Genomic DNA, 15,185 nt, shown 5'->3' with positions numbered 1-15,185 from the left:
CAAGGAGCACTGGCGCCATCATGGAGGCTGACTACCACAGTATTCCTTAAAAGAACATGCAGCAGGAGAAGGAGAAGGAAGGAAGGAAGGGATAGGAGAGAGGAAGAATGGGACAGAAGGAAATATTTTGATTCCCAAAAGCTGAGACCAGAGAGGAACAACGTGCCCAGTTCTCTCCAGAGACTTCTCAGGTCTACCTTACCCTAGCATGCCTGAACCAAGTCCTGCTTCCTAGGCAGGAACTCCAGATGAGTAACTAAAAGCCAGAAAGACATGGAAAAGTGCCTCTGGGTCCCAGGAAGCAAGACTCTTATCCTCCCTCCCTCCTTGCCCACCCCACCTTTTCTGAAGCAATGATGCAACAGTTACCTGAGGATGAATCTGTGGCTTGTCGCACGTGGCCTCAAAGTCCAGCACTAAAAAGTAGTGATACCTCTGGGGAGGGAAGGACACCATTGCCGCCATGGATGCGCCAAAGCCGTGGGCCGCCAGCTTTCTGGTGGATATGGAGCAGAACTCCGGAACACCACAGGGAGAAAATAAGTGGGAGCCCAGCACTTTTCTTGCTCTTGAAAGTAAATATGAAGAAAATCGAGCTGCTCCAGTCTGTAAAGGTGCTAGCATTGAACATCCAGAAGCATCTAAAACTTAGGGGAGGAAAGTTAAAAAAAAAAAAAAAAAAAGAACAGAGAGCCTGGGTTACTCCCCTCCCACTGTGGCCCTGTTCCATCTAGTCTTCGGGAATATTCACACAACATGAACCGCTCCCCAGTGTTTCTGGGCCCCTTTCCTGAATCATAGTATTCATTACTGAAGAGTTCAAGACCCTAATACTGGCTCCTGCAGCATCATGACAGCTCTGAGTCTCCCAAATCATTCTCAAAACAACATGCAACACTGGCCTTCATCTTTAAATGGAGCTCTAAAGCTCAAGAGAGAAAAGAGAGAAAAACACTGCGGTCACTTCTCAGGTGGCAATAGTTAACATTAAAGCTGAGGTTCCCAAAGTAACATGAGGTGACCCAGTTGCACAAACAGTTATGGGAGCTAAGTAGACTTAAGTAGACTCAGACAAACAGCAGAAAATGCCCAAGATGCTCTCCTCAGCTCTGAGATGAGCCATTTACCCCTGGCTTCCCTGTCAGTATCTTGACATCTCCACATACCCTTCTCCCTTCTCCCTTCTCCCAATGTGAAAGCGAATGGAGCCACGATATTCTGGTGATTCCCCAGCCCCCACACCAATAAGTGGCACCCTGGGGGAATGAATGAGGCCTGCAGACCACAGCTGGCAACAGCCTCAGGCCTTCCCATTTGCTGCCTTTAGACTCACTCTACTAGAGGTCCTGAATGACTGCGGGACTTTTTTAAATAGGGAAGAAAAAGAGAAAACCCAGATGTGGCAGTAATGGGAGCATTGCTAAAAGTCTAGTAAAGTTTTCTGAGTGAACATGTGCAAAAAAAACCCCAATCCAAATCACTTTTCAAGTTTCCTTTTAAATTTGCAGAATGCCTGCTTCTTAGAGGGCTAAGTAAATATAAAAATCAAAGCCTAAGTTTTACTCCCAAATAACTCAAGCTTCCTAAAAAAAAAAAAAGGCAGGAACAAAACAGAAATTCTGTGTTTTTCCCCCTTTTATACCCAACACTCAAATTCCCTCAAGTTTAATCCTCAAAGTCAAACAAGAAAATCTCACTGCTCAATACAGAAATGGCCACAGTTTATGCCTGCTGAAGCCCCATTTCAACAGAGCCAAAAGCTTGCCTCTGAAAGGCTGCAAATGGACACCAGCTCCCTCACGTTGGGTGGAGGAGATTGCAGCCTGGGAAGTCCACAGCACACTCAGTGTGTGTGAGGCAATGAAGCCACTACCACCTGAGCGGACACAGGCAATGCCAACTATCACTTCCTGTCTCAGCTCTCCCGACTCACTGTACAAGCTATAGTAACTAGCCTGAGTATTTATTAGGATATATGCAAGTGTGGGTCCTCAATTTCCCCATCCTTATAGTGAGATTCCTTGGGGATTCAGTAGCGCTAAGACCAACAACTATTTTAAGTTCTTCATGGACCCTGCACAAGCACAGTGCTTGTTTTTACCATAGTTTTACAGCCTCTCCAAAGATGCAGCCAAAATTCCTCAGCCCAGGATAGACAAAGGCTGGCTTGAGTTTCATTATGGAATCTCTTGGAAAGGTTAATGGGCCAATATCCCTTTGAAAAGTGGAATCCAAAATAACTCTTCACATCACCCACTCCTGAACTGCACTGAAGACTCGCTGAGATGGGAGACCCCTGTCTGCCCAGATTACGCATTCTAGTTTGGACCCAAAGTCCCTCAGGGCCTTAGAACTCCTCTGTAATGCCTTGGAGTTAGGCAGTGCATAAGGATTTTTGAAAGTCTTACTGCTCTCCAACATGTATAAACAGTGTATAAAGTGTATATAGAGTCAATCAGACATCGTCTGCCCAATACTACAGGCAATTAAGCACTGTGATTAAGGAGGGCTTCCAGGTTTGAATCCTGGCTTTGCCAATTATTTGCCATGGCACCCTAGGCAAGCTCTGTTCTTTAATTCCTCATCTGTAAAATGACAATAATAATAGTGCCTACTCCTTAAATGAGAATGAAATGAGAGAACACACGTAAAGCTCTAAGAGCAGTGTCTGGCATATAAGGGCTCAAGAATATTAGCTATTATTACTACTGCTATCCTATTGGGCTATGCCCACCTGGCCAAGCCTGGATCCCGATCCTTTGGGCCTATAAATCCAACTAATACATAAGACAACCTCAAAGAGTACATCAATGTCTCCTGCATCCCTAGAATGTTCTGCACCTCCCATATAGCAAACTATATATATCCTATCCCCTCCCATGGACAAATACATTGATGGCCTGAGGTCTTCTTACCTGCAGGCCTTGCTTTCTCACCTGATTTCAACCAAACAAGAAGATTCTCCTGTAGGAAGTCTTGCAAACAGACATTAGGAGACCAGGCCTCCACATGTCAGTAGTCAATGCATTCCATACTTCTCTTACCTCTAACAACTGAGTTTAACTCAAGTCAAGAAACAGAGAGCGGCTCTTCCTCTTCCCTTCCTGAAAAATCCAGTCTAGTGGCTTTAGAGCCATTAAGGCAGAGAAAGATAGGTGTCTACACCAGTTGGAGTGGGGGAAGCCAGAAGCGTTTCGGGGGGAGTATCAGAGTCCAAGCAGGATGAGGAGGGCATCCATACAGAGACAGGAAGGTGTGATGTAGCAAGTCAGAGCCCAAATGGGGTTGCAGAGGGCATCCACATGTGTGGGGGCAGAGTGTGACGTGGGGAGTCATGGGCAGGGTAAAACAGGCACCCAAGAGAGGGAAAGGGCAGTGGCAACAATGAGAGATTAGTTACACACAGAGGGACTGATCAAAAAAGAGCATATATTAAGGGTAATGCGAACTAGGTTTCTCACAGAGGATGGAATTAAAATATGGAAAGAGAAAAAATCTGTGGTGTTGGATTGGAATTGGAAGTTAACAGTGTGAACCCATGGTTTCTGATATATATAATATATAAAAATAAAGCTGGATGTAAACGTGAGTACGACACATTGTAAATATGAGCATGATATACGTATACGCAGATATATATACACACATGCATATATTCTAGCTCTGTCTACTGAAGGGTCAGGGAGCAGCAATGCTCCAATAACAAGGAGCACATCTAGCACCCAGTTGCCTTCTAAATAACATTCTCCACTGAAAGAACTACAGCTCTTTGGAGAAATGGCTGATTCCAGGGCTGTCGCAGGGTAAGTACAAGATGAGCCTAGAGTATCTTTTCATTCCAGAAAGCAAGGAAATACTCAAAGAATGATGGGAAGATATCAAAAGGATGCAGAAGCCAGCTTGAAGAGGCTCGCTCTGCCAAACAAATAATGATATTAATGGATTATAATGTACTGAATAAAAAAAGGAAACCATGAGTCCATAAAGATACAAATAAATAAATAAAATTAAAGTTTGATAAGGGATAGTCACATAGTTTCAAAGTATCTCTCCACAGAATGCTTATGAATTATAACAGGGAGTCAGTTCACAATGCAGAAGGCTGGCAGATAACACCTTAACAAGTGATCAAAATGAACATCACCAATAACGGGATAAATCAAAATCGTGCACCACATGATAGGATGCAATGAGAACAATGCATCATTTCTGTGATATTCCTGTTGAAGATGTACACCCTGAAACTAATCATGAGAAAATATCAGACAAACCCTAATGAGGGAAAGTCTATACAATAACCAGCCTGTGATCTTCAAAAGTATCAAGGTCATGAACATCACGAAACATTTACTGAGGAAAGTCTAAAAGAGATTAAAGAGACTTGATAACTAAATGCAACACATGATTCTGAACTGGATCATTTTGCTACAAAGAACAATACTGGGACAACTGGAAAACTTGAATGGGGTTTGAGGCTTAGATGGAGATAACATATCAATGGGAATTTCCTGGTTTTGATGGTTGTATTGTGGTTAGGTAGGAAAATGTCCTTGCATGTAGAAAACACGCGCAAACTATTCAGGGTGATGGAGCGTTAAGTTGGCAACTTAACTCTCAAATGGTTCCAGAAAGAAGTTCTTTGTACTGTACCTCCAACTTTTATGTCAGTTTGGCCTATTTCAAACTTTTTAAAAATCCATATGCAACGTGGATTTTAAAGAGAAACAGAGAATAGATAGCACGTGAGAGAGCAATCTCCTCATACCGCACACCGAAGGGAGGCAGGGAGGCTGGCAAAAGCCAGCCCTCATAGCATGGAGTTTCCATCATAAGCACCCCCACTCATGCCCCCTCAGTGGGCACTCCTGCCACCACAGGAGACTTCTCAGGAAACACCCCTGCACTCCCTGCAGAGGCATCCTACCGCCCTCGTCCCCTCTAGCACCTTAGGGATTTCCCTTTTCTATTAATGTCTTCATACTTTAGTCACAAGTTTGCAGAATATAAGTATATAACTTATATTATCAGCTGGGACTTTGAGTATCTAGTTGAGGGGCAGAACTCAAAAGAAACAGTCTATGATTCTGTGTATTTCTGCACACTCTCTTTCATCAGAGACCAAGATTTATAGACACTTATTCTCAGACACCCTTTTCCTTCTCCTAGCAAATTAAAGGTAATAAGTAACCTATGGCAAGGAGGAAAATGAATGATTCTCTCCTCAAAATGAAGGAACCAGCCCCCCAGTGGGGACAAGGGAGGGGTAAACAGAGACTACCACAGGGCCAGCCCGATTTGGAGAAACAGGCCTGGGCCAAAGCCCCTGGAGGATGGTTTCTGTGCAGACTATTTACACAACAGACACCAATGGCTCCTCTGCAGCCATTACTGTCGGTCAGGTAAATAACGCATGTGCCAAAACACACATTTAATGAGGCAAATAATATGCCTTTATAAAAAGCTTCAATCTGTATTTACCTGAGAGACCAGAGAAGCACCAAATCACCAGATTAGTGGAACCACAGAGGAGTCATTCTGGTGTCTTGGGTAAATAGACATTTTATAGCCTTCCATTACTGGAGGGGGGAAGGGAGGGCAAAGGGAGGGGGCCATCCTTTAATATCCACATACACAGGCCAGGGGAGCCTGGGGGATGGGAAAGAAGAGAAGCCCATCATGAAATACAGGGTCTACTCCCACCCCATCTCCCCGGCCACATATACTTGGAATCTCTGGGGAGGATAAGGGTTTCTACCATGTCTGGATTCAATCCATTCCATTTAAAGCCAGATTGGGAGGCAGCGGGACATTCTAGAGAAACTCCAAGGCACCAGAGACAGGTTCTGAGTCAAGCTGACTAGAAGCATTGAGACAGCTACAGCTTCCCCAGTGCCCAGTCCTGAGGCAAGCCCCTGTCCCAATCTGACCCATAGTATCACAAGTGCACCTGAGTTACAGAGGCATTAACAGAGAACGCGGTTAATACCTGTCTGGAACTCACCCAGGCACAGGCTCTGTGCTAGGCAGCTAAAAATAGCCTGGGAAAAATACAAACTGCATGCCTTCAAAAGTCATAATCTTCAACCTCATGAATGCATCCTTACTGCCAGACCACTTCCTCTGAAAATCACACTGTCAAAGGTGAAAGAAAACCTAAGAGGAGACACAGTCCAACCAGCCAGGGAAAATGAGCCCCAGGAAGAGAAAAGAACTGCCCAAGGCCCATGTAGCAAGTAAGAGTAAGAACAGAACCCAGGGCTCCTGACCCCAGACCAGGCCACTGCGCAACACAAGGAGGAGCCTGACCACCCAACCCTCAAGCTTCTCTGCAGTCTCACAATGGAGGCCAGGAGCCCGAGGGCTTGGTCTAGTCTGCTGAAGGCTAGAGGTTGAGATAAACAAAGCTTGACATGCCCTGCAACCTCTATGCAACTTCCTGATAGCCCCAAAGTGGAATGGAAGCAGGAACTCTAAAGCTGGGTGTTCACCTCAGCAAAAAAGCTCCTCTCTACAACCTATCACTTCCTTGGCCTGTAGGCTTCAGCTGCTTCTGCTCCAAGGCAGGGCTAGGGAGAGCTTGTCCAACATCAGAAGCAGCTGCTAAACCGAAACTACCAGTAGAGCCAAAGTCACTGAAGACCTTCAGGAACACCAAATCCTGATAGCAACACCACAGGCCACAGCAGGCTCACTCTCCCCTTCAATGAGCCTGTCTCAACAGCTCAAGGCAGCACACAAAAAGAAGTGACTGTGATTTGCCTGCCTTTTGCTAACCCATCAGCCACACCCAGGAACTTTGGCAAACTCCACCAAAGGGCCAAAGCTGGGAAACATCTCTTTGCAAAGTCCTGCAAGTCAGTTTTCAGGGGGAAAGTCTCGTGTGAGTCACACAAGATGGGGCAAAGGCTTGTTTCCTAACACACGATAAACAGGATAGAAAGGAAGGGAGGGCAGGGTATGGTACTCTCATCCCTTTAAGCACCTCCCACACTTGTAGACAGCATCTAACCCCAGAGGAGAGGTACCCAGAACCTCCTATACCCCTGCTTCCAAGATGGAACTGGTACAGAAACAAGGAGTCATACAGCCGAGTTCTTAAAACGCTGGTATTAGAAAAGTCAAGCTTCAAATCCTGACTTCATCACATATTCTTTGTAATAATAGCTATAACAATACCTATCTCTTTGGTGTTCAATTCAACTATACAACGTATATCAAGTACTTTGCACAATACTAAGTGCTCAATAAAAGGGAGCTATCATTAGTACATGGAAAAAAGGAAAGACCATTTTCTGAAAATCTACTATATACCAGGCACTGTATTAGTGATTTACATATTTACATATTTCATCTCACTTAATCCACATGAGAAGACTAAGGCTCAGAGGCACTCGGCTCTTCGGGGTCCTGTTCTCCGCTCCAGTGTTTGAGAGCCCACATTTCTCCACTTGATGATTCTCCCATCAGCCAGGGGCTAATGGTACATATCAACTTCAGTTTTCTTTTGAGGTAAGGTGGGACTTTAACTAAAAGTAACTCAACCACCAGCAATAATTAAGTCTGTCCAAATCAACCAAATTTGGTTTTCATAATAAATTTTTTATACTTTAACAAGAAAAACTAATTGCAGCCCTGGGTACAAAAAGCAGAAACAGGAAGGGGTCCTTTGGATTAAAACAACTACAACCCAAGTCAAAGCCTCTTCTCAAACACAATTCCAGAGGAGCAGATCTTCCCATCTCACAGAGCAGAGAAAGCGGCAGGAGGCAGGGTGACATCCAGCCCTTGCTCAGGTCCCCAAATGTAATGTTTCCTTTTACGAATCTGTGCCTTGGCAAATGCTACTCCTCGTTTTGGAATGTACTTCCATTCTTACCAGGCAAATTATTGCTGTTTCTTCGAAATCCAGCTCAAATTCCTCTTTTTAGCAGCTTTCTCTGACCCTCCATCATAAAGTTAATTGCTTAAGTGAGATCCAGTGGCACAGTTTATTCCTCTTTCATAACTTTTATCTCACTATATTGTAAGATCGTAGTTATGTTTCTCTTCCTACCAGTAATTTTTAGGGAATTAGGTGAGAAGGATGGAAGATAGGAGGTGTGTGTGTGCGTGCGCACACAAGTGTGTAAAAAAGCATATTTGACGTAATAATTTCTTGGACTTGCTTCTTTGTCAGACTCTAATGCATTTTAAACTTTCAAGTAGCAGTAAAGAAAAGCATAAGATTAGTTTTTTTCATCGAAATAGGGCAAGAGTTTAAAAAGTCTGAGAAATACTGAGCTAGACATGGATCTTTAAGGGCGAGGACCACGTTTTATTCATTTCTTTATACCTGGCACCCAGCACAGGGCTAGGCACAAAGGAAGTGTGAGTAAATGTTTGCTGAATGAATTAATATGCCCACAGTCATGATGTCAATTGCTCTGGAATCAGAACAGGTTAGAACAGAGCAGGGCCTGAGTACCAAGCAAAGCTTCTTTTCTTTCTTCCTCTCTTCCTCGTCCTAGCCCACCCCATTCTGTCCTCCCCGGTTGAAGAGAGAGAGAGAAAGAAGAGCACGCATTGCCTTGGTGCCAGAATACTATTAAAAGGATTAATTTAGGGACCGGTGTTTGGACTGTCACATCCAATCACTACCCACAGATCTACAGCTTCCCAAATCAAGCTCATGCAAAGAAGAATCAATTGCAAGGACACAGAGGGTCTGAACAGGCATACTAATGGCCTCCTGAGGTGCCAGCGGCCAGCTCTGACACTCCCATAAATTATCCGCCTTTTGATTTTACCTGTAGCTGTGGGGCACAAGGCACAATTTTGAACATATCAAAGCAATCTCTTGTAACCCAAGGCTCCCCCAAGAATGTCCCCAAAGGAGGACGGGCTAAAAACAATGACCCAAAGGGAATCTGCTTCCCCACAGGCCTGTTCCTAGCAGTCATCAATTAAAACCCAACAGGACCAAGTGGATACAGTGGGACCCAAACCAAGCCTAGCAGACCTAGACAAGGCATACATCAGAGAGCAGTTCTGCAATGACTACACATCTCTCACTCAAAGGAAGAGAAATCACAGCAATAAACTAACACAATTTCATCTGGAGGTAAATCTGCACTAGCTCTGACAGTACCTCACAGCACGACCTCCAGCAACACACTTAACCTTCCTGGGCCTCAGTTTCCTCACAGGGGTAGCAAGAACAATAATGCTGACCACCTGACCCACTTCCCAGAGTAGTGGCGAAAAGTAATAAAAAACATTTGAGAGGCACTTTACAAAGATACAGGGCCACGGGGTGGCAACACTAATAAATGACCCCGACAGACAGGGAGAAACGACTGGTCACACTTCGGTGAATTTCTTTCGAGTAGCTGCTCACTCAAATCGCTTCACTGATGGGGTTGGGGCTAAGGTCCACCCTGAAGAAAGTTCTGGGATTCTGAATGGGACTCTTGCTGTTTGAAAATTGTCCATTATGAAGAGGGGTGCCTTGCTTTAGTTGTAACTTCCTCCTGTCTGAAAATTGTCCATTATGAAAAGGGATGCCTTGCTTTATTTGTAACTTCCTCCTGTCTGCTGGCTGCCTCTGCCAGGGACTATGTTTCTATTATATGACCACAGTGACAACTGTAGGAACCCAAAACATACTAAGTAAGCCAAAGGTCAACTCACTCAATTGCTGGCTGCTTTTTTAAAAATTATTAATAGTGTGAAACACTATTAGTAAGAAAAGTTAAAGACACTGTGCATAGAGCTTTACATACATTATCTCATTAAATCCTTTGACCAACCTCATTAAGTCCCATTATCTCCATTTTACAGACAGGAAAGATAAACTCAGAGAAGCCACTTGCCCAAGGTCACACAAACAGTGTTATCAGAAACCTACAGGCTTCCCTTCAGCAATACAAGTACACTGGGGCTTGCAGGAGGAAGACAATTCATCGGATACTCAACAAATACTTTCTTTAGTCCCTGCGCCTGACACATACCATCAGACCTGAACTAGGAAACATTCCCCAAACCAGAAAAAGGTCATCAGTTTGCTACAAGCAAGGAAAGACTGAGTAGGGCATATATAGAGAGGACAATTCCTTGGAAAGCTTAGGAAAATGGGTTCTCCTCCATGTGTGGATAGTTCAAGAAGTTCAAAGCAACTGACATTAAGCTTTGAGCCCCAAGACCAGGAACCCTACCAGGGCTCCATTTATTCCCCACTTCTTTCAACAGAAAAGAGTTCCCGAAACCCTTCATTCATCCTACACCAACTTTCCCTTCCTACATCTTTTCTAGTCTATGAAATAGGAGCTGGGATTGCCAACAACTTTTGGTAGACATCTTTTAAGCTCCAGATGGCCAGGAAATTAGTAAAGAGAATCAATATACACATATATGCAAAGATTCAGTTATACTCAATTTTTAAGTGTCAAAATACTGCCTCAAAGGCAGAAATATAAAATACTACCCATGTAACTCCCACAGCCTCCTTACTGTTCTCTGCCTCCAGTATTGGCCCCATTCAACCCATTCTTAAATAGTGGAATCAGAGCAAACTTTCTAAAACACAAATCTAGCATCAGTCCATTGCTTAAAACCTTTCAATGGCTTCTTACTGCTCTTATGATAGTCTGATCCAGGGCTTGGCAAACTATGGTCCACAGGTCAAATCCAGCTATTACCTGTTTTTATAAAGTTTTATTGGAACATAGCCATGCTCATTCATTTTCATACCATGGCTACTTTCATGCTATAACAGCAGAGTTGAGTAGAGTTGAATAGTTGTGACAGAAACTCACAAAGCCTAAATATTTAGTACCCGGTCCTGTACAGAAAAAGTTTGCCAACATACTCTAATTTTCTTTCCAACCACCATCTACTCCTAAAAGCTTATACGGCCCTGGCCTCTGCTTACCTTTTTTGCTTCATTTCTCACCATGCTCTCCCGCCCCCTGCCCACTGAGTACTCTATGTTTCAATCACTGAACTTCAGTTTCTCAAACTCAACAAAGCTCTGACCTTCACACTTGATCCCTCATGTCTTCATCTAATTCTAGACGAGGAGGTTACTTCCTCTGAGAGCCTTCTCTCAGCCCACCAGTCTAGGTTGGGGACTCTTCTGAGTACTCCCAAAGCACCTATACTTACCTTATTATAGCACTCTCAGAGCGTATCATAACTGCTTCTTTACTCTATTGGTCTCTCCCATGAATCTGGAAACTCTTTGGTGTCAGGGACAGCGGCTATCTTGTTCACACAATCCCAGGACCTAGCAAAGCGCCTGCCTTCTAGTTATTGAACAAACAGCCTCTAAGATCCTGGATATCAATCATCAGAGTCCACCTTTTTAGCCAGCCCCAATCCTTGTAAAATGGAGATAGGCTGGGATTAACCATCCACCCAACAGTGACCCACAAGCCAAGATCCCAAAGGCCTTGGTCAAATGCATTATCAAAAGTCAAATGATTGTGTTCCTCCTATTGTCTTAAGATGTCTATTTCTCAGGATAAAGGATTATTCCGGCTCTATTCAACCTTCCTTAACCTAAAGTACCTGCTCATGCAATGCCCACAAAGAAATCACGACAGAACTTGAGAGTCGGGATCCCCCACCTCCAACTCTCATCACTTACAGACTTTGGGTAAGTTTCAGTAGTCTTTAAGCATACAGTGTCTTATCAGAAAAAGGTATAGAACAATACAAACTCCACCAGCCCCCACCACCCACCTGCTAAGCCCAAATACTCGTAAGGAAGAAGTCAAGCCAAACTTGACCATGCAACAAGGATTCTCACCTCTCCTTACTTCGAAGATGCCAAGACTGGCAGCTGGGGATGCTGAAGGTTCTGTGAGAGCTGGAAAGCCCCAATGCTGTGGATAAATACACATCTCTGCAACAAGTCTACTTCAATATAAAGGATCAAATCCCCAAGGGGGCTGCTGTTTGAAACAATTTAAGGACCACACTATACTTCAAACTCCTAAACTCAAACTACTTTGGGATAACAACTATCTACGTGGAAGGACAGTGCCCCTACAGAGCTTTCAGAAGTTACGAGTACTACATATTTTAGAATAATAAATTTTATGTTCCCTAGTAGCATACTTTTCTTTTTAAGGAGGCTTCTCACCTAGAAACACTAAACATTTACAGTATCTGAGCTTGGACTGACAAAGATGACCATGAAGTGGCGGCTCTCTGAATAATCTCAGAATCCTAGTCTACACTGGTAGGACTGACAATATTCAGAACTCAGGAACTGAGGCCAGGTTTGAGGGACGGCTTGGTTGCCACAAACTCACAAGACATACTGCAAATGGCCACACAGACCAGGAAACACTTGCAGGATACTTCAGGTCTGCCTCAAGTTCTAAGAAAGTCAAGGTAACCAAATGCCAAGTCAAATCACCAGTGGACACCTGTCATATTTACCACCTAATTCAGATCTTCCGAAGGACTAGAAGTTGCAGAGGTGCCCTTGTAAGCTAACAATGCCCTTTGCACAAAGAAACGCCTAGGTTTGGAACCAACCTATTCCTGTCTACCACTCTACACATTTAAAACTTTATTCTACTCAGATCCCCTGGGAAAATGACACCAACTTACCCCACCACAAAGAAAACACTTTTCAAAATGAAAGGGAATAAAAGCACTTTTATTTGGAAATTTCAAGTCGGAAGGAAAGCTCTCAGCCAAGCTCTGTGACCTAGCTAGCCGATTATTTACAGGATCTTTGGGCAGGAATTGTTAATGAGCTTTTAATTTGGAGTGCTTAAGTTGCCAAAGTGCTCTGAGCTCCAGTGAAGCACCACAGAATCCATAAAGGAAACCTTATCAATCACTTCCCGGCAGCTCCCTTCCCCCACCCACGTCTCTGATGAAAGGCAGCCAAGTGGGTTTCTAACCAAGATCACAGACACACACATTAGTGGAGTCACACTCCACATCCCTGTTTATAAATTGGCTTTTAAATGGTAGGGGATTCAGGTATAATATACTTAAGCTCCAGGCACAAACCCACTAAAACAAGGCATGCTGTGTATGATAAAGTCAGAATAAAGCAGAATTTGATGAAGCCAATTTCTGGTAGAAACTCTACAATCAAAAATCATTCGGCCAATCACAACCTACTACAGTTCAAACAGTGTTACAGTCTTTAGCCAATGGAATTCGTGGATTTTTGCCCTTCAGTTGGGAGACTGATAAAATGTCTGACAAGCGCTAATACCATAGGAAGTGGACAGAGACCTAGAGCAGAGGCAATGATAGGCACTATCAGTTTGCAAAATCCAGCCCTACGGACAAAATCCAAAGCCCCAATGAGGGGCCACATTCACCATCTTTCAAGTCAGCAAGGAGCAGTTACATTTTGCAAGAATTCGCAGTCAAGCCCCAATCCAAGTTCATGCCGTTTTGTTTTTTAAGAAAACACCTGTTGCTGGAACATTTGAAGGAAAAGCAAACAGAAAGCTAGTCAAGTCAGGCCCCTGACTCCTCCTTCCTCGTCACTACTATCACCGCTACAGATTTACAAACAGGTAAACGGCTAACCTTGTGTGTAGGTGTGTGTGTTAGGGAGAGGGGAAAGGGGATTTTCTATCCACCTCCTTGCTGAGTTTCTATCCTCTCTGGTCAAACCTCTCTTCCTCTTCCCTAGTAATCCCAGGTAGGAAGTCAGCACCCTTAATCACCTCACCCGGTCTGTCTTGCAAAGCCCTGCCCCAGTCCCTCTCCGCCAGAACGTTACTCAGTAGATCACGCATCCAGGGTGAGCACATGGGCCACCCCAGGCTGCACAAACTGTGCGCGCCACGACCCTCACCCCGCATGCATTAACCAGGGCCCAATCTGGGGAGGCGCTCCCCATCACCCACCCCGGGGTGTTGCCCCCAACTCGGACCCATCCAAGTCCAGGGGAGAGTAAGAGGAGGGGCAGGGGGCCAGGAGACCAGCCCTCCTTCCCAGGGCCGCCCCCGCCCCCCGTCAGCGGCGGGAGAGGCTGTCGCCATGGCAACGCCCCCTCCTCGGGGCCAGCGCGGCAGGCTCCCTCCAAGTGCAGGCCCCGACGTTTCCCTCGGCCTCAGCAGGCGCTCGGGGCAGTTTACGGCGGCGGGCGCGGCCCGCGCCGACTGCGGCGTCGGCCAGGCAGAGGCAGGGCCAGCTCCGCCCGCTCCCCACCGCCCGTTCCCGGCCGCCTCAACAGCGGCAGCCAGCACCACGAGTCCACAACACACCGACTCACCTCCGCGCACTCTGACCCCGGCCGACGCGACAGACGGGCGGGCACGCTGGCCAACCGCTGAGCTCGCCGCCGGCTCCTCCAACCAATGGGCTGCAGGGGGGCGGGGTTTCTTCTCCCCAAATGCTCCCTCTCCCGCCGACATGCGCGCTAAGGTGCATCAAGATGGTGACTCCCCGCGCCCGGCCTTATGGGACTTGTAGTTTTGAGGTTGCACGTACTCAGAAGAGAGTGAAGGTGGGGCTTACTTCTCAGCAAGGAAAGAAATTTTTAATAAAACGGGAACTTTCTAAGGCCTAGAGCGACCCAGGTTTTCCCATCTGCCAATATACCCAAAAGGTGAGTATAGGCTTTTAGGGTGACATATTTAGATGACACCTTCTCTGGATTCGTCCATTCAACAAGTCATTGTTATCATCTACTGGCTGAGGTGGTCCTAGAGGAGACCTGAGAGGAGGGGCATTTTAGGCTAAGAAGAAAATGCTTTTCTTCTGAAGGGGCTTCCTAAGGAAGAAGGAACTTCAGGGTTAAAAGGATTCTGGCCTCAGCCGTGGGGAGCTTCCACAGTCATTTTCTTCAGTCAGCTGGAGAGAACACTGGCCAAGGCCAGAGGTGTGTTTCTTCATCTTGGTTACGGCTCCCTGCGAAGTCATGGGTACCAGATTCTGAGCTGGGAAACCCCAGCCTTGGCCAAGCCAATGATAGCTTTGACAGCCTCCCCATCAGCCAGCTTCGATCACCAAGCCCTCTGACTGCCATCTGCATATTTTCACTTAAATATGATTAAATATTTTCACTTAAGAAAATGATGACGTTTCTGGACCCTACCACCTCTGTGAGATCTGACCTTAACATAATGGTTCCCACCTGAGCTGGGAATGCCCAGTAATGCTCCTATCAGGGAATGCCTTCCTTAATCCCACATAATGAGTTAGATGAGTCTGCTCTGCAC

At 45.3% G+C, this 15,185-nt stretch overlaps 1 protein-coding gene across 5 annotated transcripts in view; it reads right to left on the bottom strand.

The window, feature by feature from the left end:
- The window catches only part of ERI3 (ERI1 exoribonuclease family member 3), a 126,971-nt gene extending 112,717 nt beyond the window's left edge, over window positions 1–14,254 (bottom strand). For 4 of the 5 annotated variants that reach the window (XM_046661089.1, XM_046661091.1, XM_046661090.1 and 1 more), the window contains exons 1-3: window positions 13,869–14,202; window positions 11,789–11,864; window positions 370–647 (exon numbers count right to left, since the gene is read on the bottom strand). In XM_046661089.1, the coding sequence (XP_046517045.1) occupies window positions 370–647; window positions 11,789–11,864; window positions 13,869–14,003 (489 nt within the window). In that variant the 5' untranslated portion in view covers window positions 14,004–14,202. Of the gene's footprint in view, window positions 1–369; window positions 648–11,788; window positions 11,865–13,868; window positions 14,203–14,236 lie in introns of those variants that run through there. The other variant, XM_046661093.1, reaches the window with a different exon arrangement.
- Window positions 14,255–15,185: the final 931 nt, after the last annotated feature.

The sequence above is a fragment of the Equus quagga genome, chromosome 5 (assembly GCF_021613505.1).
Source record: "Equus quagga isolate Etosha38 chromosome 5, UCLA_HA_Equagga_1.0, whole genome shotgun sequence".
In the NCBI taxonomy this organism is placed as follows: domain Eukaryota; kingdom Metazoa; phylum Chordata; class Mammalia; order Perissodactyla; family Equidae; genus Equus; species Equus quagga.
This window is presented reverse-complemented; position numbering and strand designations above follow the sequence as displayed.